Source organism: Vipera berus (genome assembly GCF_964194415.1).
Source record: "Vipera berus genome assembly, chromosome: 8".
Classification (NCBI taxonomy): Eukaryota; Metazoa; Chordata; class Lepidosauria; order Squamata; family Viperidae; genus Vipera; species Vipera berus.
Window position 1 is genome coordinate 5,995,289 of NC_138211.1, and position 23,562 is coordinate 6,018,850.

Here is a 23,562-nt window from a genome sequence, read left to right on the forward strand (position 1 = left end):
CTGAAAAGGGTGAATTGTTTTAAAGCAGAGTGCGCCAGCAGCTCACATCTGTGTTAGAACAAGGGGCTCAGGTGTGTTCTGTTTTCCTTTTTCTTCCTTTTCTGTGTAATCCAAAATCCCAGGAGCTTTAAAAAACAGAAGAGGGGGTGGTGGAGGAGAGAAGGAGGAAGAGAGAGGATAATAATAAAACATTTCTGTCCGGCTGAGAAATAATTCCTCCGCTTGCAAGCTTTGAAGCATTTTCCTTCTCTTTCTTTCCAAAATGCATTCTGACAGCTCAGGGCTGAGGATGAGGAAAATCCCCTCCTTTTCATGCCTTGTCACGATTAAAAGAGCCCCTTTTTCCTCCTCTCCTGAAGTTTCCCAACTGCTTAGTTTTTAAAAAAAAATATAAAAAAATAAATAAAGTTTGTTTTTTTTTTCTTCTTGTTTTTCTCTCACCTCTTTCTTATCATCATCATCATTTTTATGCACCTTGGTCCACTCTAAAATGTAAAGCCTTGGCAATGTGGCATTCTGTGCCTTTTCCCCCCTCCCCACAAACTTTTTGTTATGCTGTGGTTACTTCAAATGGTCATAAACACTGGGATACTTTGATCAGTAAAGCTCAGAGATGTGGCATCCAGCCCTATGAAGTACTTGCTTAGCTAGGAGGTGGGTCTGCCACTAAGCTAAGTGTTCATTGGCTTGTAAGTTGGCCTTTATATATTGTGATCTATCTATCTATCTATCTATCTATCTATCTATCTATCTATCTATCTATCTATCTATCTATCTATCTATCCCCATCATCCATACATCTACTATATCCAAAAACAAATCCATCCATCCATCATCCATCCATCTGCATATCCTACAAGCGATCCATCCATGCATCTAGGCATGCATGCATCCATCCATCCACTATATATAAAAACCAATAAATCCATCCACTATATACAAAAACCAATCCATCCATGCATCCATCCATCTGGTATATACAAAAAACAATCCATCCATCCATCCATCCCCCATCCTTTTGTATATCTCACAACCGATCCATCCATGCATCTAGGCATCCATCCACCCTTTATATTCCTTCAAGGAAAGAATGCCAGCAAGGAATATATTATCATTCTATCTTGCCATCCTCTTCTCCAGAAACTGCTCAGAAGAAGTCCAAAGGGGAAATTTGTATTATATTATATCTGTATTTATGTGTAATAATTTATGGCCACCTTCAAACAAACTGTGGTTTGGTCTTGGGCCCAAAAATGTTGATAAGGACTTCTGTAGCAGTTTTAATTCCTTGATATTTTTTTTGAAAGACTTTGGGAGGCAAAGTTAAACAGAGATCTTTCTAAGGAGAATTCCTTAGAATTCCCATTCTCCTTCTTATAAGTTGCCACACAAGAAGAGGAACCCTTAGGCCTGATCTTAAGCCCACTGTTTCCCCCCCCCCCGTCTAAATTCTTACCCACCAAACCCGATGAGACACAAGGTAGGATGAAACTAGGACAAGGCCTTGACCCAGTTGAGGATTCCTCAAAGCCCTTAATCCCTAAAGCGGGAGTGGGTGAACCAAACTTGCCCACGAGCAGCTGTGCATTAAGGGCCTGATCCTAAGCCCACTGAAGTCAATAGAAAGACGCACATTGTCCTCGAGGGGCTTTGGTTCAGGACCTCAGCAAGGAGATGAACCAAAGAACAGAACATATGTTAACAGTGGCCAACGGTCATCTTCTACTTTTCATTCCAGCCTTCCGGATAGAATACATAGTATCCTAAACCAACAGGGTAATCAGGACAGTTGAATCTTGGCTGAACTAGATGTATGTCCTTAATCTGAAGCTCCTATATTTGGCTTTCTGGATTATGCCATGGCATATAATTCTGCCTTTCAGCATTTCGACACCAATTATGCTGCTATTATGGGAAGCATTCCTTCTCTTTTAGTTTCACAAACTTCCAAAGTGACCTAGGCCTAAGGGGCAGTTTTTCTCTCCTTAAATTGTAATGTCCTGTGAATCGTACATGCAGGAGGAAATAACCTCAACCAGGGTAAAGAAGTGGAATTATTAGCAGGTCATGCAAAAGGCAAAACCAAATCAGGAGGAGGCTAGGAGCTCTCGGAGTGGAAATCTCCACAATTAAGTATCCTGTTGCTCAGTTGTGTGAAAATAAATGATGCTTGATGGGCGACCGTTCAAAATGAAAATGGAAACCTAACCTCAGAAATACAGGAGGTCCCTGGTACATCAGAAGCCATTGTGGATTTTCTGTGAATTAAATACAGTAACAGTTAACAGAAGGCTTTGAAGTTTAACTTTGCTGTTGGTTTTACTGTGTTTTTTTATATACATCATAGATAGATGCCAGGGTCTGTTTATCCAAATTGATTAGGTAAACAGAGTCGTAGAAGTTCATAAATTGTGAGCCTGTTCCGCAACCGGCAAAACTATTGTTCTTGAAATATATTCATCATTATTCAACTAGGGAAGACAATCTACTTGTATGTTCTTTTTCTATGCACATTTTTTTTATGTCTTGTTTAGTTTTGTTGTATTTTTTTCTATTTCCTTTTTTTTTTTTTGGAGTTTATATTTTAATCTGAGAGCAGGACAAAAAGCAATGGATGGAAACTAAACAAGGAAAGAAGCAAGGTAGAACTAAGAAGAAATTTCCTGACAGTCAGAACAATTAATCAGTGGAACTGGTTGCCTCCAGAAGTTGTGAATGCTCCAACACTGGAAGCTTTTAAGAAGAGACTGGACAGCCATTTGTCTGAAATAATATAGGATTTCCTGCCTGAGCAGTGGGTTAGACTAGATGACCTCCAAGGTCGCTTCCTACTCTGTTATTCTATATTCCTAACAATGTAAATGAAATGCATAAATGAAAAAGGTATCACATCCAGTTATTTGAGAATAATAGTAGCAACACCTGGAACCTTTTATCGGACTTCACACAAGAATGTTATTTTTAAGGTACTTCTTTCAGGTTTGTGTATGGTGGCAGGCACAATGTACTGGCATACAATGTACTGACCTATTCTATTCTATTCTATTCTATTCTATTCTATTCTATTCTATTCTATTCTATTCTAGTCTAGTCTAGTCTAGTCTAGTCTAGTCTAGTCTAGTCCAGTCCAGTCCAGTCCAGTCCAGTCCAGTCCAGTCCATTCTCCAGATTTCTGGTTCTAACTACATCAATAACCATAAGGACAATAAATAAAAACCAGAAAGAAATAGGGATTGCTTACCACTACAGCTCAATTTGTAGTGGTAGCAATCCTGATCAGACCTGTATGCTATTTTTAACTTAAAATAAAAATAAAATAAATCAATAAATAAAAAATATCAACAAGAAAGCAGTCTGTAATAAAGAATCACAGCAATGAAGTTAATGGATCCCGCTTTTGAAAGCGTGATATGGTGAAAAGCACGCTGGAGCATCCTGGTTTTTATTTTATTTTTAAATACAGACTCAGAGCCCAAATTAGAATTCTGGAATTGGTTTTCAATTTTAGAAAGGTTTAGGTTAAGCGCCAAAAAGAGCTGAACACGAGCACTGCAGCAGTGGAAGAAGTAGTCTGAAAAGAAATATAATCTTTAGAAATTCCAGACAAGTTTTTTGTGTTCTCAGCCTTACTTTAGCCATAAGATAAATCTGCACTTTATTGCAGCTGTAAGAACAGATGGAAAGTTAGGGCCCTTCACATCATCTGCCTAGCTCCAATTTCTCCGACTTTGTCTCTTCTTTCTTACTTGGGTTTTACTTACTGCTTATTAGTAAGTGGTAATTCTTACTAACTCAGAAGACTATGCCTGGCCATGTTATACGTGCAAATTCATTGGAGAAAGTGATGCTAGGAATGGCTAGTGGAACAAGAAGAGGCAAACAAAGAAGGCGCTGGGTCGATAACATCAAAACTGATACAAAGATGAACATCCAACAAATGAAAGAAGCGGTGCTCGACAGAGTAGCATGGAGAGCAATTGTTTATAAAGTCACCAAGAGCCGGACAGGACTGAACAGTTAAAACAACCACAACCACAATACTTATAGGAAATGGAACAGTAACAGGAGTAGGAGGATCACCCTGAATATGGGGAGAGAAAAGGAAGAGCGATCTGGGATGTACAATCTTCTGAAGTGCAATGTTCTTAGTCTTTGGGGAGACTGGGAGTTGAGTCACGGCCTCCGGAATTCTTTTCTTGTTGCTTTGAAACATTTCACTGCGTATCCAAATAGCTTCTTCAGTCTACTTGGCTAAAGAGGGAAACATGTTGAACCAACAAGAAATGAAGTCTAGCTGCCATGACTCATCTTCCAGATAATTCTACGTGGATGACTGAGGATCTTCATCAACACTTTGAAGGCAAGACAAGAAGCGATAGATGGAAACTAATCCAGGAGAGACCCAACCTAGAACTAAGGAGAAATTTCTGACAACGAGAGCAATTAATCAGTGGAATGATTTGCTTCCAAAAATTGTAGGTGCTCCAACACTGGAAGTTTTTAAGAAGAGACTGTCTGAAATGGAACAGGGTATCCTGTCTGAGCAGGGTGTTGGACTAGAAGACCTCCAAGGTCCCTTCCAAATCTGTTATTCTGAAAACAGTGTTTCTGAAAACTTTAAGAAGATAGAATTTCCTTTAAAAAAAAACTTAAGGGCATTTTGCCTGTTATGTTACTGGCATTCCATGGAAGAGAGGGAATTATTTGACTGGCTTAGAAATAATTTCTCTTCCTTCCAATTTGAGATACGTTTGAAGGACTGGGATGTATTTTTCAACTCACATTCTTGGGTGTTTTCATTTAAATGCCTAGGAAAACATCTGTTGCTGTGATCCTTCATTATAGCTTGCCTGAAACAGAGATTTGGCACTGGAATTTATATCAGAGCTGCATGCAATTTATATCAGAGCTTTATGCAAAATATATGAAGAGTCCTTCTCTTCTGATAAAACGTCTGGGAGATACGAGGAAAGCGAGGACTTAGTGTCCAGCATTTTGCTATTAAGCAGCTGTTAAAGAATTATTCAAATTTGCCATGATGACAGACAGTAACATTATTCCGCATATTAACAGAGCAGGAACAAGAGCCTGCATTTCCCAAGTTCATTAATTTATCTCCTGGAATTGCACAGTCACAAAATGTATTAGGGAGGGAAGATCACAGTTGTTGCTATTGAAAAAATGCAAGGGGGCTTGCATGTAGGGGTTCCTTATTTAAAGGAAAAGAGAGATGATTGCCTAGAAGGCAAACAGTGCATTTCAGTCTTAAGAGAGGCAGCTTTAGTGGTTGAATGCCACTAGACTTCGCCTCTAATAAAAATTAATGAAATATCCCACTATCAAATGGCCTAGAGCAATATATGAACAAAGCTAGACACTCTATTGGTTCCAGAACTGGATATTTTGAGCTGAGGACTTACAAAGTTAGATTTATTGGGTCTCCAATACTTCAGCTGTCAGTCAGGAAGAACTTCAAAAGAAGTTCCAGGGTTTCTCAACCTGGGCAGCTTTAGGATGGAGGGGATGTCAGCACCCAGAATTCTGGGAGTTGAGGTCCACTCATCTTCTTGTTGTTGTTAGTTGCAAAGTTGTGTCTGACCCATCGTGACCCCATGCACAATGTTCCTCCAGGCCTTCCTGTCCTCTACCATCTTCTGGAGTCCATTTAAGCTCACGCCTCCTGCTTCAGTGACTCCATCCAGCCACCTCATTCTCTGTCGTCCCATTCTTCTCTTGCCCTCAATCTTTCCCAGCATTAGGCTCTTCTCCACTGAGTCCTTCCTTCTCATTAGGTGGCCAAAGTATTTGAGTTTCAACTTCAGGATCTGACCTTCTAAAGAGCAGTCAGGGTTGATCTCCTCTAGGACTGACCAGTTTGATCACCTTGCAGTCCAAGGGACTCGCAATAGACTCCAGCATCATAGTTCATCTTAAAGGTTGAGAAATAGTTAGACAGAGGCTGAAAAACACTTAGGTTTAATATTCTACAAGTAGTCCCTGACTCATGTTATTTAGCAACCGTTCAGAGTTATAACAGATCTTCCTGGGGCTACTTATGATCTAGATTCAGAGTTCCCGCAGTCAGCCTTCCAAACAATCACGTGATCAGACTTTGGATGCTTAGTAACTGGGCCACATTTACAGTGTCCCACAATTATATGAATGCACTTTATGACATGTTTGCCAAAACCCAGCATTTATCTCTGGTTTTTGGCAAAACCACGCCCACAGCAATGACTTAATGACTGCACCATTTGCTTAGTGACCACTGCAAAAAAAAAAAAAAAAAGATTTTAAAATCTGGTCAGTCACTATTTAGGACCATCAGGAGTTACAACTATGATAGGCAAGCTCCATAACGGTTGTAACTTGAGGAGCATCTGTATAGTCTTCTACTCCATATTCTAGAATGAATGCTTAGGCATGAGAAGACCTGTCTTGTGTCTTTGGACCTTTGGAGAACCACAGCTATATGTTCTTAGAGCTTTGTGCGGTTGTGTGTAGCTTTATCTGTGTGGATAAAGGTGCAAAGTCCCAGTTCATACAGTGGATGGAATTCCTTGATTTTCCATGTTTATATTAAAAAGTTCGTCTTAATCTTCCAACATCCTCCAGATAGGCCTGATGCAGAAAACTTGCATGGGGACTTATAAGAGCTTCTCTTAAGACCAGTAGTATTTGTCACAGGCGTTTTACCAACATCTGCTTGTGTTTATGAGCTGGGCTGATGAAACCCTGACAAATCAGATTTTCTGTCTGGTGAAAATTAGAACAAACAGCAACCTGAAAATTAATAAATTATGAAACAATGACAAGCTTACATGGTTAGGAAGGCTGATCCCTGTGGCTACCAAGCTTAGAAAATCTGATCGTACACACCTTTGTTGACTAGCTCAAGTTTGGTCTACTTTTTTCTCCTCTGCCTGACATTCATATCCCAGAGCACAATGTAGCATTTGGTTAACATGAATTTTAGGAAGGTGACAAGTTCAGTCAATGATCACGTTAAAAAAATGGTTAAAAAAATAGGACCTTTTTCTCATCAACCAACCTCACTGGCTTCCACCATTCTTAATAAAAGAAAGCAGTAAGAAGCAGGTTTGTCTTCCGACTCATCTTTCCCTTTTGGCTACAAGAAACCACACAAGCAGATTGCAATTTGCTCTAAATTAATTTCATTTAAAACGTTTGACAAATATTTTATATACACAATGAAACCTACATGAAATGGGCTTCTCAAGAGCTGTTTATTAGGCTAGTGAAATTATCAAACAGAGTCACGTGGTAAAGGATTTTTTTTTTGCTCCTTAGCTAGTAGAAATACACAAATATGGTACAACTGCTGACCAGTTGGGTCTAGTGGTGAAGGCAGCAGGCTAGAAACCAGGAGACTGTGAATTCTAGTCCCTCCTTAGGCATAAGAGCCAGCTGGGTGACTTTGGACCAATCGCTAGTCCTGTCTTAGGCATGAAAGCCAGGTGGATGACTTTGGACCAATCACCAGGAGATTGTGAGTTCTAGTCCCTCCTTAGGCATCAAAGCCATCTAGGTGATTTTGGGCTAATCACTAGGAGACTGGGAATTCTAGTCCTGACTTAGGCATGAAAGTCAGCTGGTTGACTTTGGGCCAGTCATTCTCTCTCAGCCGAACTCACCTCATAGGGTTGTTGTTGTTGTGAGGAAAACAGGAAGAGGAAGAAATATCATATACGTTCACTGCCTTGAGTCACACTATAAAGTAATAAAAGCGGGATACATAAATAAATAAATAAATAAATAAATAAATAAATAAATAAATAAATAAATAAATAAATAAATAAATAAATAAATAAATAAATAATAGACTACAAAATGGATCCCTTGATGTTGTTGCATCCTGCAGGGTTCTCCCCAGTCTCTCCAAATATCCTGCAAACAGCAAATATGAGTGGGGAAAAGGGGACAACAGCTGGGGTGGGGGGGGAATGCTCAGAAAATTTACCATAAAGAAATGATTCCACAAGAATGAGCGAAACTATTAGAGCTGTTGCAAGGATTTTAAACTTTGCTTTGGAAAAACACTTTGCATCACAAAGGTTGTAAGCCTAATCAAGGCTGTTCTTCTGAGCCTCCTCTCTGGCATTTCCAGGAGTTGGGAGAGAAGAACCGATGCAATATAATTTCTGATAATTTTTGACCCTACAAAATGAGATGGGCAGTCTCATAGCCTCTCTACAGTGTAGTTTGATCTATTGTATTCATTGTTGGTTACTTTCCCCCCTCTATTTTCATCCTCTTCCTTTCTCCCGTGTTTCCACATTTATCAAATACATCTGCCGGTTTATTAACCTTGATTCATTCAGTTTTCTGTCTGTGGCTCCAAGTGCCAGCACCTGCTATTCATTCCGTCATCTTGTTCTACCCTTCTATTCATATTTCAAACATTATATTGGGATTCCTCCCAGATTAATCCTATAGTGTTTCTGATGCACTTAATATTCATGGCAGCTAGAACATTTCATGGTGAATTGAACGCACATTCAATTGGAAATGGAAATTTTATTACTGTTCTCATTTAAAGAGCGTTCTTGGAGAATATCTCTATTAGTGGTGGTTGGCTTCAAAAATGCGTTGGGAAAATTCAAGGGAGGAAATGTTCTCCATGCCTCCTATCCAGGCTCTCTCAGGGCTTCTGGTTGGCCATTATGAGAAGAAACAATGCTGGATCAGGTGGACCTTCAACCTCGTTCAAAAATGTGTTCCCTGGATGGTCAGAATTTCTGAGGACAATGATATCCTTTTATGTGGCTTTCATTCTCTACATTTGGCGATGAGTCCCTGTCCTTTATCATAAGACAACCAACATAGAAGGATCTTCCTGTACTTCAGGCCCAATCACAGGTTAAAATCCTTCTACAGAGTTACCTATAGAGGAACACCTTTGTAGGTCAGGGTTGAAATGAGAGGTCCTTGGTGCTCTCTGAGCTTGGTTGTCTTCTTGCAAGACACACTGATGATGCTAAGTAGGGTAATGAAATGTCTTCAGGAAAACAATCAAGCTGAGATAAAACCAAGGATTCTTCATAGAATGATCTCTTTGTTCTCCAGCTGAGATGAAGACTAGTGTCAGGTGAGGGGGTTTTTTTCATCTTATGACTCCCAAGTAATCATAACAATATTCGAAACTCCAAAATTCATCTGCCCTTAAATTTAACCTAGGGCCTCAAGGGAGCCTAACCCTAGCCTTAACTTAACCCAAAGGGCAACACAAAATGAAACAAACATCCTTCAATCCCTAAATGTTATCTTCCCCAGACCATCTCTTCAAGACCACACTGATCATAAAAAAACGCTCTCCAAACTATAAATCAAATGAAACAATAAACTTTAAGTAAATGTAACCTCAGCCCTAATTCACCTGATTGGAAAATACATGGTTTTATCTGACTTTTTTTCCCTCTCTCTCCAAAAAGCAATTCCCGTTATATCATTCCATCCACTATAGAATAGAAAGCCAATTTCTGAATTCATCTCAGATACACACAATATGCAAATAGTTTTTAGTTGTTGGAGCCATGTTTGTTTTATTAGATGCAAAAGTTATCCCACAGCAATAGAAGGAACAGTCAATTTGAGGCAGGGTTAGTTAAGTGAATTGAAAATAAGATTTAACAAGAGACTACCACTTTTCCCAGAGCGCTTCAGGAAATGAATTCTTAACAGAACAGAATGAAAGAACAACAGAGTCAGAAGGGACCTTGGAGGTCTTCTAATCCAGAGGTCCCCAACCTTTTGGGAACCAGGGACCAGTTCTGTGAAGAAAGTTTTTTCTGTGGACCAGAGAGTGTGTGGTTCTGTGTGCTGCCTGCATCCTACAGATGGGACTTTGCTTGTTTGTGCTGACCGGTTGCTGGCATGCCGCAGCCTAGTACTGGTCCATGGACTGGGGGTTGGGGACCCCTGTTCTAATCCAACCCCCTTCACAAGCAGGAGAGCCTATACCACTCTGGACTAATGGTTGTCCAATCTCTTCTTAAAAGCTTCCACTCAGAACTTCTGAAGGCCAGCTCTTCCACTGATTAATTATTCTCACTGTCAGCAAATTTCTTCTTAGTTCTAGGTTGCTTCTCTCCTTGATTAGTTTCCATCCGTTGCTTCTTGTCTTGCCTTCTGGTGCTTTGGAAAATAGGCTGTCCCCCTCTTTTTTGTGGCAGGGCCTGAGATATTGGAACACTGCTATCCTGTCACCCCTGGACCTTCTTTTCACTAGACTAAAATATGCAATGTAATATAGATTAATGGTTGTCTTTAATATTTTCTCAGCTCCTCTTTCCTGGATGTCTGTTGCCATGAAGCTACCATTCTCAGGCACCTATACCCAAGTGTGGGTATCAATCAGGAAGCTCAGAACTGTCTCCAACATGGAAAAATGACAAACTGTTTAAAGCTCTGTGCCTTCTCTCCACAGCATGGCAGGGATCTTCCTCATATCTTCTGTCACTCTCTCACTTCTGATGATTTACTGACCTGCAGTGTAATTTGCGACAACTGGAAAGAATGCCAGTTTTGGAAATGATGGTTGCAGGAGCCCATGAGACTAGATGGCAGATGGCAAGGACAAAACTGAAGCTTACGGACCTCCGATGAGGGACAACCTTGCCTGCTGATGCCTTTCTTCTCTAACAAAGCACCACTGCTGCTCTACCAACATTTACATCACATTCTGTCCAAATGGCTTTTCCCATTAGTCTTGAAAGGCTAAATCAGAGGTCTTCAAACTTGGCTCTTTTATGACTTGTGGACTTCAACTCCCAGAATTCCTCAGCCAAGCATGCTGGCTGAGGAACTCTGGGAGTTGAAGTCCACAAGTCATAAAAGAGCCAAGTTTGAAGAGCCCTGGGCTAAATTATTATGTGAAAACTATGCTCTTACAAATCTGAAAATGGAGACCTCATTTTTAACAGGTTGGTAGAACCTTACTGTCTCTATCTTACAAAGAGTTTCACCTACCCAAGTAGACCAACAGAGAACAATATGAAATTCAGCAGGTTCCCTTCTTGTCAGATTATATCAATGTTCTCAAATTCAGCTTTGGTTTTGTCCAGTTGTAGGCAAAATGACCCAAAGGTCTAATCTGAGATTAGGAACCTTTCCAGTTTTATTTGTTTACATAAAATTAGAAGATGAATCTACATCTTATTTACTTTGGCCATGTCATGAAAGAGTACTCACTGGAGAATGCAATAATGTTTGGAAGAGTTAGCGGTAAAAGGAAACCACGCCTCCAAAGAACACAGTGGCTGGACACTATCAAAGCTGACACTTGCCAGAGCATAGAACAACTCAAAGAAGATCAGAAGATATGGACAGACCTGGACCATGGAATCTCCAAGAGTCAAAGATGATTGAATGGATAATATGTCCATCATTGTAAAATCAGTGCTGAGTGATGAGATATCTTGTTTTTAATTTATTTAACTGTACACTACCGTGTAATAGTGGCAAATATCTGTAGCTCAGGTGTAGGATGAGGTTTGTTCTCTGAGCTTGTGAGTTGGTTTCTTCACATTTTGTTACCAGACTAGGTAACATGTTCAGCGGGGTTCAGAGGATGTTTATAAGGGCTTTGTGTGGTCAGTAGGTCTTGTGATGGGTCAGGGTGTGGTTGTGTCCAGTGAGGGTCTTGTGATGGGTCTTATGATGAGTCAGGTGTGGGTGTGTCAAGTGAGGGTCTTGTGATGGGTCTTATGATGAGTCAGGTGTGGGTGTGTCAAGTGAGGGTCTTGTGATGGGTTAGGTGTGAGGCATCAGTGGGAGTTTTGTCACAAGACCCATTAAAAGACTCCCACTGATGACTCCCACCTAGCCCATCCCAAAACCTTCACTTAACACACTCACTCCTAACCCATCACAAGACCACACAAAGCTCTTATAAACAGAAGAACATTGACACTGAACATTGGTGAAGAAACCAACCCACAAGCTCGGAGAACAATCCTTTGCCCTCATTGTATTTGGGGTGCAAAAATCTGAAACTCCACTGGATGGCAGGGAACCTTTGCTTTCTGACATTTCTCTGCTTCTCATCATCCTGATATGATAAGACCCACCCCCGAATCAAAGAATAGTTCTCTCAAAAATCAGAGTCCAGGAAACATTTATATGACACATATTTTCTGAGTCACCAGCTGTCCCTAAAATAAATTCTGATTCCTTTTAAGACAGTTTATGCCTTTGGCACCCATGTAAAGCAAATCAGGAACCCCTGGACTAGTTGTGTCCTGCCTTCTCATTCCCAACTGAAACACCACTACCCCTGTTTATGCAAAAAACAAAAAAAGAGAGAGAGGGGGGAAAAAGGGATAGGAAAACGTCAGAGAAGTTAAAATGAGCTGCAGCACAATTTTCTGCAACTGAAGCATCCATCTGTTGACAGAATGGGGACGCCTTTCCACAGCTTGGAATTTTTTAATAATACCTCGAGGGAGTTGCCGGCAAAGTTTGCCCAAAATATAATTAGTTTGCACAGCTACTAAAGCCCAATAAAAAGGTTTTAATTTGTATTTGTATCTCCTGAAACTCAAGACGCACGGATCCTGGCATTTCTGTCACAGGCCAGAATGGGGTGAGTCAAGCAGAATAGCAGGGTTTCCTGTATTTACTGAAGAAATTAGATTATTGTCTTAAGGGCATCTTTATGGGGGAAAAGGAAAGAAACAGACTATCGCAATCTGGAAAGCCCAGATTCTCCCAATTCTCCCCTTTTTGTTTCAAAACAGACACACATGCACCTAAAATGCATCCAGGTTTTCTTTCATTCCAGGAATGATCACATTGCCAATTTCAATAAAATCTGTCCTTAGAGATGAAATTAATATCTCAAGGATTGTATACCAAGCAAGGAATGCCAACAAAGAGTACCTAGGTAGAAAGGGTATCTGTATCTCTCTCTCTCTGGCACAGGTGTTTCTTTAACTGCCTCTTTTAGATAAATAAATATCTAAAAAAAAAAGTCCCAGGGTGAAGCAGCATTTTTTTTCCAGTTGGGCCTAAAAGCATATTGTGAAAATAAAACAGGAGCTTCTTACGTCAAAGATGTTCTGATCTGAATGATCTAAGCAATGTAGATATTGAAATACTCCAAACTTATTGCTGGTTTGAAATGCCTGGCATAGAATGTTAAAAACTCAAGTTTGTCCACCTGTTTTGCTATTCTTGTATGGTGCGCTAAAATTAAATAGTCCATATTCAGATCAGCATCAGGCCACCACTGTTCTCTCCCATGCAGCCTCCCAGCCACATTATATTCCCATCATAATGACCCCTATTTCTTTTCTTGTTTATTCTCCAGTAGCAGTTTCTCCAGCAATTCTGCTCACCAAAGAGTAACAAATCTATTTGAGATGCACTTTGAGACATCCTTAATTCATTTTCTAAGTTGAAATGCTATTTTTTTTTCTGCAGAGAAGACCCATATTGAAGCAATATGTTGAGAGGAAGTGGGTTCATATCCTGTAGCCCTAGCTCAATCCCTGGTGTGAACCCAGGAAAAAAAACAAAAACAGGTTAATCTGTAACTATGTTAAATGTGCACACTTAGCCTGTGCCCTTAATATTCCTGTACTTCAAAAATTGATAACACATATTTTATAAAAGGAAAAGGGAATCTAAGTGCAAATGCAACCCTTGATATTACTGTATTTATATGCCTTTAGCCATAGCTGATGCCTTTCAGGCTGTGTAACCAGGCTCAAAAGTTTTTCATGCTCTCCCTCTTACATCGGAAATGTGTCTCAAAACCCATGGCAGGTAGCCAGGTTAAACATAATGTCGTGGTATGAACTGCTGCCAAGTTAATGCTGTCTGTAATATACTTTACCTCATTAAACAATGCTCACCAAGATTCCCATCTACTCAGAAACAATTGGTCTCCATAGTCTACTGCTCATCTTCCAGGTTCTTTGGCAGTAACACATGGGTAGTATCAAGCAATAATGGTAACGGAATCAGAGCTCAGAGTTAATGCTGTGATCATTTCAAGAATAAACAAGAAGACGGTTGAGTTATCAACAGGATTTGAACCTTTGGTTAATTTCGCTGGCACCCATGATAGTCTGTTGGCCTCTAGAAGAAAGATTAAGATCTTATTTGCCAAGAAAATGGGACAAGCCAGCATGCTGATTTCTGCTCAGCCGAGGCTTCTCTTGACTAGAAGATCATTTAGCATATAGGAATCAGGGTGAGGGTTAAGGAGGAAGGCAATCTTAAATGAAACAGCTAATGGCGAGTATAGAGTATACATATATTTAGATCTAGGCTGGTTTATGACTCTAATGAAGATTTGATTGGATGTATTTAGATTGATCTATTCACCTAGTAAATGTTATGAGCATTAGCGCTTGTGAAAATAGGCCAACAAGATTAGGACTATTGCTTGCTCAGACACCACACTCATTTAATCTGATAATGCTTTTTGATATAAGCAGTTCCTGGTTATTACATTAAGTAAGTTGCAAATATGTCTACATTAGTACAAGCATGACAATAGATTCCAAGGAAAGAAGAAAGTTTTAACGGTGAAAGCTATGGATTAGCTAGATCTGGACTTTCTTAAACAGAGCACTCCGTTATTTTATGGAAGGACTCTTGCAAAGCAACTAACTTATAAAAGAAACCACTTTCCTTAAAAAAACACCTAACAGGCACTGAGATGTCTTAATTGTTTAGATTTCCTGCTGGTTCCTTGTGCTGGGCCAATTTAGATTATGAGCTGCAAGAGTGTGAGGCTCACAAGTTCAGAACTTAGCAACTCCCAGTTCCGTCTCTACAGTGTGTGACTCTTTGGGGTCACCACCATTGTTACCAGACCAAAAAAAGTCTATCACTCAAACCCAGTTGTTATAAAATAACTCCACATTTTCTAAGAGCAAGTGTTGCTCAGTGAAAGTGGACAGAGCTGAACCTGGGAGTTTTCTGCGGAGAGGAAATTCTATAGCTGCCTCCTACACTTGTTCTATTTCTTGACCTTCAAGGTGTCAATCTTCTGATGCCTGCTTGAAAAAAAAACCAAAAAACTCTGTTTCTGCCATTTGAGTGAACTCAGCCCCTCCCAGGATTCTGACACTAATAATATTATCTGCCAAGCTACCAGATTCTGGATTGAATCTGTCCCAGCAGGTGTCAATGTTGACCTTCCAGACACACTCCATGCTTCCCCACATCCGATGTCTTGATATTTGCTAGCTCAGACGAACACATCCTGTCAATTAGAGCTTCTCGGGCCCACGCTAATGAAGGCAAGCTGCTTTTCCATCAAGTGGCAATTGAAGAAGTAGGCAGAAAAACGGGGAGTCCAGAAAGACATTTTCAATCTTCTGCATGTTGGAGAGATGAAAAGTTAAGACATCTTTGTCTGGCTAGAAATTAACGTTTGCATGGTATTAATGATTTTCTGTAAACTGTAGTCAAGAATACCACATTCTACAGCCTGACAGTTCAAGGAAGATGAGAATGAGAAATAATCTCAGGAACAAATAACTTATTTTATTTTTGTCTGTTCAAGTCAATCTTCACTTCTGCCAACAGCCCGGACAAGCTCTTGCAATTTTCAGGGCAAGGTTTTTCAAAAGTGGTTTGCCATAGTCTGATTCCTAGGAATGAGGTCACCCAGCTAGCTTTGTGCCTAGAGTGGGACTAGAACTCACAGTCTCCTGGTGATTGGCCGAAAATAAGCAAGCCAATTTTCATGCCTAAGGCACGACTAGAATTCACAGTCTCCTGGTGATTGGTCCAGGATCACCTGGCTAAGGTGAAAGTGGAACTCCCAAACTTCTGATGATTGTTCCAAAGTCATCAGCCAGCTTTCATTCTTAAGGTGGGACTAGAACTCACAGTCTCCAGTTTCTGATGATGCCTTCACCACTATACTAAACAGTCTCTCTGTACTATTTAATGCCACTTTTTGTCATTTTCATTTCTCCCCAGAGTTCTAAAACTGCAGTCCAACACATAAAAGTGATCAAAGCCAAATAAAAAATAATTTACTTTGCATAATAGGTCATTAACCTAGAAAAGTGGTTGCAATATGCCACTATGTTAATTATTGAATAAAGCTTCTTAAAAACCAACAAATAATCACATATGCCTTCCAAGGGATTAGAGAGATCAACTTCAGGGGATGTGAGATTGAAGAGGAGACAATTTAATTTGTTCATCTCTATCTATTTGTCTACCCCAGTGTCTGCACCCATGTCTTTTTCTCTTTTAGTAATATACAACATGAGATCAAGGGTAACCCCAGAGCATAGCTTAAAAAAAAAGAAAAAAAAGGTTAAGATGGTGGACGCCCAATTTTACGCAAAAGATCATTAGTATTTTTTTAGCCACAACCAGAAGAGTCTTCTGGATGAATAACAGAATGACAGAGTTGGAAGGAACCTTGTAGGTCTTCTAGTCCAACCCATGGCTCAGGCTGGAAGCCCTATACCTGTGGTGGCGAACCTATGGCACGGGTGCCACAGGTGGCACACAGAGCCCTCTCTGTGGGCATGCGCCCCATTGCCTCAGTCCTAGGTCCTTCAGCTGGGTTTTATAAAACCTTTTTGCTTTAGGCCTCGGCTGCAAAAAAAAAAAAAGTTCAATCAATCAATTTCAACTTCTCGCGGGAAAAAAAGTTTTCGCAAAGTTGGAATTGATTGATTGAACTTTTTAGTCCCACCCAGTCTGCCGTTACCACTGCAGCCACACCCACCCAATGGGCCACACCCACCCAATGGGCCACGCCCACCCAGCACCCAACAATACATAAGTGGGTTTTGGGTTGCAGTTTGGGCACTCGGTCTCTAAAAGGTTTGCCATCACTGCCCTATACCATTTCAGACCAATAGTTGTCCAATCTCTTCTTAAAAAACTTCCAGTGTTGGAGCATTCACAACTTCTGACACTAGTCAAATTAAACTGTCTTCTAATTCTGCATTTTGTTAAACCGACTTTCATAGCTTCAAAGGCCCATTTTCTGTAAAACAGAAGAAGGCCAAATTTTCCCACAACTCCATTCAAGACCGGTGCTAACTTATTCTATTTCTAAATTGTTCAATGAAAGGATCCTTGGCGGTCCTCTTAAGTGCGTTAATATCCTTCTTAACAAAAACTGTACTGCTCTTTCAAACAGTTATATTATTCTAATTTAGAGGACAGCTAGAGGGATTTAGAATGGAAAGCAGCCTTAAATGAAAACATTTATAAAAACACACTAGCTGTTGCAGCCCTGAAACATTCTGGAATTTTGCTTATGGCCTGCTACACCACTGCGGTGAAAACTTCATTTACTAGAAATTTATCACAGGGGCTCTAAGTAGAAGAATTCATGGTGGAATCCAGATGCTGCAAACATTTGGTTCTCCAATTCCAATGCACAAGCTATACCTTCACCCTTTTGACAAATAGCTCAATCACATAACAGGTTTAATGGTATTATGGGAAGATTGGATGCACCAGGTAATATAAAATTTAGAAAGCATGCAGATTAAAATATATGTTCTCTTAGGGATGGACAGCTTATGCTATTTCTAGTTTGTCACAGTTTCATGTGTGTTCAGTCATACATTAATTCCATTTGCTGCTGTTTTTTTAAAAGCCACATGAAAATATATATTCAAACCAACATCTTTTTTGTTAGGTATTCTTGTCATGAATTTTCACTTAGTTATACATTTATGTGCTATGTGTATATGAATTTCCTTTACAATTTTGAACCAAAAAATGTTATAAGTTGCAAACCACGGAGACATATAAAATGAAAAGACAACCGTAGGCCAAGCTGTGCAGTGTGCCGACTACAATTTCAGATCACAAAACTCTCTAACAATCTGAGGTTTAATGGTGACTTTTGTTTGTTTGTTAAAATTTCACTTAGCATAAAATCTTCAGGTTTTATTATAGGTCGCATTAGGATTTCAGTGATACCTAGTGATACTCTTCCTTTTATCATTTTTTAGTACAATTACTGAACTAAATGTTACCATACCATTTTTCAGTTGAAAATTATTTAATATTTCTATTGCTAAGAGATTAACAATTTAGCTGCCCAAAGCAAAAAAAAAAAAAAAAAAGGCTCTTCTTACACATTGACACCACACAATCTCCATCTAAAATACAGGTAATAATCCTAATTTTGGTGAATCCATTAGTTATATTCTTTAGTTTAATTCTTTAGTTATAGCATTCAGTTTGTCAGAAGTGTTTTTTTTTAATCTGATCTTTTTCAGATATTTAGACCTTCCAATTTTTTTTTGGGGGGGGGGATATTTATGACATAATGGTGCAATTCTTCTTTTAGTTAAATTTTATCAGTGGGAAATCTTTAAATTAAAGTCCTGCAAAGAAGCTACAAGAAATCTCCCAGAGTAGCACAACACTAGCCAGGTGTCATCACCCATCTGTCTATTTGCAATAACGATTCAGGTACCCAATGCTTTGTTTTAAAGACCATAGAAAAAGGACATCCCTTGAAGGAAACAATATGGAACCACTGGAATTGCACAGCAGCAAAATTGAAGCAACAGTTTTGCAGAGAAGAACTGGAAAATGGGATAGCGGAAATGTGGGAGAATTGAAATTTGGGAGAACAGAAGACACCATTCTTGACGTATCTTCTAAGAGTCATCTTCTGTTGTGTAAAAACGTTTAGAAGGCCTACTCAAATCCTATCAGGCACCAGTTTGAGATCTTTTGGACAGAACGGAAAAAGGATCCTCAGGCAAACCATTATTTTGAGGGTGACTGCGTGGCTCATTCCAAACACCTCAGCACAACATGAAATCAGGTCCAGGCTACTCAAGCAAATTACCTAACTCTGCAGGTAAAATCTGATTAGCCTGCTCCTCTCCCCTTGGTTGCTTCAGAGTTTCCATAGCAGCTAAAACCTACACATAATGGAGACTTCCGATTTCAACTCAAGTAAAGTTCTTGGAGGGGAAAAAAAAATCTGGGTGGATAACAGGGACTCAAACATCTCTGCAGAATGAAAATATACCAGTGGCCACACCCCAAAGTGAAATCCATCCGATGAAGCAAAAGCCTATGGATGACAAAGGAACCCTGTGCCACCCATTAGGTAGAGCAGGGGTCCCCAACCCCCTGGTCTGTAGACCAGTACCAGGCCGTGGCATGCCGGCAACCGGTCTGCACAAACAAGAAAAGCCCCATCCGTGGGATGCAGGCAGCACACAAAACCACGTACCCTCCACGGAAAAGCTTCTATCCACAGAACCAGTCCCTGGTGCCCAAAAGGTTGTGGACCTCTGAGATAGACCATCGGGTGAAGTTAGATGGGTTGTCAGAATGAGAAAATAAGTACAAGGTGAAGATGTGGCTCAAAAAAATTCCAGACTTTTTCTGCCCCAAAGGTACCCTTCTTTTTTTTTTTTCCAGGAGGCCAACTGGACTTTCTTGTCTTCCTTTTAAAGACGTTTCGCTTCTCATCCAAGACGCTTCTTCAGCTCTGACTAGATGGTGGGGAGTGGAAGGATATGTATTGCTTGCAGACAGATGGTCATTTGCATCAAAGGTTCTTGGATGAGAAGTGAAACATCTTCAGAAGAAAGGTACGAAAGTCCACTTGCCTCCTGAAAAAAGCACCTTTGGGACAATCGTCACCTGGATGACTGAGAACCTCCATAGACGGCCTTTTTCTGCTTCTTCCAAAATCTTTCTCTGTTTTATCCCACTCACCCAACAACTGTGATTTAGGCAAAATGTAGTGATAATCTGACTGAAATCTGTCATTATGATTCATGACATTTATAACTGGCTGGGCTTTTTAATCTTTTCTTCTTTCTGAGCTCAGAGACACAACAAAAACAGTAGGTCCCTTCCTGGGCTATCCCATTTTTAGACTATAAGGTTGGGTAAATACATCTTTTAACACACACACACACACACACACACACACACACACACACACACACACACATACACACACACACACAGACACAAACATCCAAGAACAAACCTTATAAGTGGAAAGTAATCGTGTCATGGAGAAAACTGAGTTTCAATCACATTGCATTTTTACACGTTCAGTGGAATCCACAGAATAGAAAATAAATATAATGTGTGCTATTTTCCAAATAGAAAATAAATTGATCAGTGAAATCAAATGATTGGAAAAAAGCTTGCTTGCCTGGTTGCTATTTTTCTCGTTTCTTTTTTTGGACACAGGGACACTCTTGTGGAATATGAACATTTGTTGTGAAGAGGTTTCTCCACATTATTCAGTTCTGGGTGTACTGAAGTACTTTGTTCTCTCATTACACATCAATTGTGTGTAGCAGAAGGGAACAAATACACCGAGACAGCCACAGATGTTCGATTTGCTGATGTTAATTGTCTTATTGTATCTTTTAGCTCAGCTATTATTTGGCATATATATTTTGCTCAGAATATACTGCGGCCTTAAGGGGGGAAAAACCCAGAAAAAAAAGTAGAACCCATAACCTCTGCCTACCTCTGCACTAGGGAATTAATATCCATAGGCACAATGACTCTTCAGATCAGGAAATATGCTAAAATAAATAAAGCAAATAAGATGGTTGCCAAGCATGGACATGTCTGACATCAAGGTATCCTACTCTGTAAGGCGGCAACATTCCAAGACCAGGATTTTGAAGGGGAAGGACCATTCAAAGTTTACCTTACCTTTAGGTGAAAGATGCCTCCAGGTGATTGTCGGGTCTGGCCTTCCTGTAGCTATGCAGGTAAGACTTATGTTTCCACCTTCATTGATGGAGATGTCTGAAGAGATCTCAATAATCTTGGGAGGTACTGCAGGGACAAGAAAAGGAAGAAAGTCAGCTAAAGAATTAGGAAAGCTGTTAATTTCTGAACATTCTTTGAGATAGACCACAATTCACTACAGCAGGGGTGTCAAACTGCTGGCCTGCGGGCCAGAGCGTCATGGAGAAACCGCGCCCATCCCATTTTCGGCAATGGGAGAAAGTTCCGATACGTCGCACAATGTCACATGACATCGCAAGTTTGACATGCCTGCACTAGAGAGATACAGAACATGAGGGTGGAGGTTCATTCTCCAAAACTTGTGGCTTGGTTTCTAAACGTTTTATTACCAGACTAGGTAACATCTTCAACAGGAATTTAAGGGATGTCAGTGTGCATTGGCTTATAAGGGCTTAGTGTGGTCAGTAGGTCTTGTGATGGGGAGATCACATCAGGTAAGAGTCTTCTAATGAATCAGACGTGGGTTGCATCAAGTGAGGGTCTTATGATGGGTCAGGTGTGGGTTGCATCAAGCAAGAGTCTTGTGATGGATCTTGTGATGGGGCCAACCGACAAGCTTGGAGAATGAACTTCCATCCTCATTCTACACCGGAACTACAGATATTTGCTACTATTGCATTCGAAACCTTAGCTTCCTCAATTTTTGCAGGAGAATTTCTTAATGGAAATTATGGAGAACCCCAGGTGGTCAATGACCATCATGTTGGACTAAATAGACCAGTGATTCAACTCAATATAATGGACCGTTCACAATTGTTCTATTGAAGCACCGTAGATATTTGTTTCCTGTAGAAGGATAACCAACAGAAATGGATGTGGCCCTCAAAGCAATTCAGTCAAGCCTTGCAAGTGTCACCAACTTTCAGCCAAGATACAACAACATTTCTGTTCATAGCTTTATCCATACCTATTTTTGTAGAAGCTTAAGAAAAGGGAGACAGTTTCTGCTACTAGCCTTTTAAAGTACCTTTGTATGTTATGTTCTAACCATTCCCAGTCAAAAATAACTCAGAAGGATGGATGGCAAGAAAGCCCCCTGCTTATAAATTTTAAGTATCTTTTATTGGGTAATTGGGTCAACTCATTCAAAATGGACTGTACAGCAATTATATTCTCTCAGATCACATGGTATGGGAGAATACACCTAGCAATGTAGATAACAAGAGAACATGTGCCAAGGAAATCTCTCCCTACTGTCCTCCATATATTAATATGTCCTTGGCATACTATTTGATCAGTCCCATCATACATTTAACATTTTCAAAGGCTGAGTTTTTTTGTCCATGAAGTTTTGGCACTTACACCACCTCTTCCCTCTTAGTCTAAAACCACAGCAAATTTGAATTCACATAGCCACATCTTGCGTACATCATGGTATTTGTTTACCTGACATAAGAACCATTGGTTGAGAGATGCTCATATATTTGTCTCTGGTTTTTTAATTATTAAACACCTTGGAATCTGCTTTTCTCAATTCCTTCCCTACGTCCCATCCATGTGCCAGCCACCTTTTCAATCTTTTTCAAGGAAGCTGGATAAATGTAGAATGGACACAGAGCCTTTGCATTCATTGCCCTTTGACACAAAGTAAGTAATTTATTGATCTGTAAAACACTTGGAGACGCTCAGGAAAGGATTATGTCATGCCAACACTAGGCAATAAAATAAAAAATGATGGACTTTTCTGTGAACATGAGAGGTGATTTAAGGTTTGTAACTGGAAGTGTAGTTAAAGTACATTTTAAGTGGAAATCAAGCTAAGTAATGAATTACCCTATGTCTGGAAAGGCTATCAGGAGTTCATTTTCTTGGCTTCTGACACAAGAGCTAATATTCTACCTGTCCACTAGAGAACAACAAAGGACCAAGCTAGTAGAATGGGCGGTAGGAGACGGGGCAAAAATATTTAGACATGAATATTGGTTTGGCTTCATTGCAAGGTAGCCAAAGTAGGACTCTAACAGAACAGGATGTGAAATATATTTCCCAGTGTGAAGACTTTATGGAAGATGATGTAGAAGATCCAAAATTGTCCACATGGAACAAATAAGAGCTTTTGAAGAAAGACTACAAAGAGACTTGCAGCATCTTGAAGACTAATTGATTTATTACCGTGTAAGCTTTGCTTCATGGGCCATAAAAACCAATGCAAGAATAAACTTGCCTTGAAGTTCTCAGAGGTGTTGTGCTCATCACAAATGGACATAGTTTGGGGCAACTATAGGAATAGGGCAACCTGATCTGGTAGGCTCACAGCTAGAGAACGGAAGCAAAGATGGATCCAGTACCATAGGAAACATAAATTCTGAGGATACAAAGGAATTACTGCATTATTTCTGCATTCCTCTTCTAGTCCCACAAAACACTGAACAATGAAAGTCCCTGAAGCCAGCTGGAGGTAGCACCTTAACCAAAGGTCTTGCAGGATAAGAAAGTTCTCTACAGGTTCAAGAGACTAACATCTGGACTCCTAGGAAAATATTCTGCCTCTGCTAAACAGCTTCCAAAGTTGCCAGAAATTACAGTCCTTGACTAGGTTATGTTTAACTCCTTGTTTCTGGGTGGTGGCATGGTGGTTAGAATGCAGTACTGCAGGCTAATTGTCCACAGCCAGGAGTTCGATCCTGACCTGCTCAAGGCTGACTCAGCCTTCCATCCTTCTGAGATCAGTAAATGAGGACCCAGATTGTTGGGGCAAGATGCTGACTCTGTAAACCACTCTGTAAAGCACTATGGAGTAGTATGTAAATCTAAGTGCTATTGCTATTATTTCTACTACATGTCTAC

The 23,562-nt window shown here is 40.0% G+C and overlaps 1 protein-coding gene across 1 annotated transcript in view; it reads right to left on the reverse strand.

Moving 5' to 3' along the window:
• Positions 1-23,562, reverse strand: part of NTM (neurotrimin) — a gene marked incomplete at its 3' end in the record, with an annotated part of 577,786 nt that overhangs the window by 52,154 nt on the left and 502,070 nt on the right. Inside the window, 1 exon segment of the mRNA XM_081333436.1 lies at positions 20,677-20,802. Within this exon segment, the coding sequence (XP_081189562.1) occupies positions 20,677-20,802 (126 nt within the window).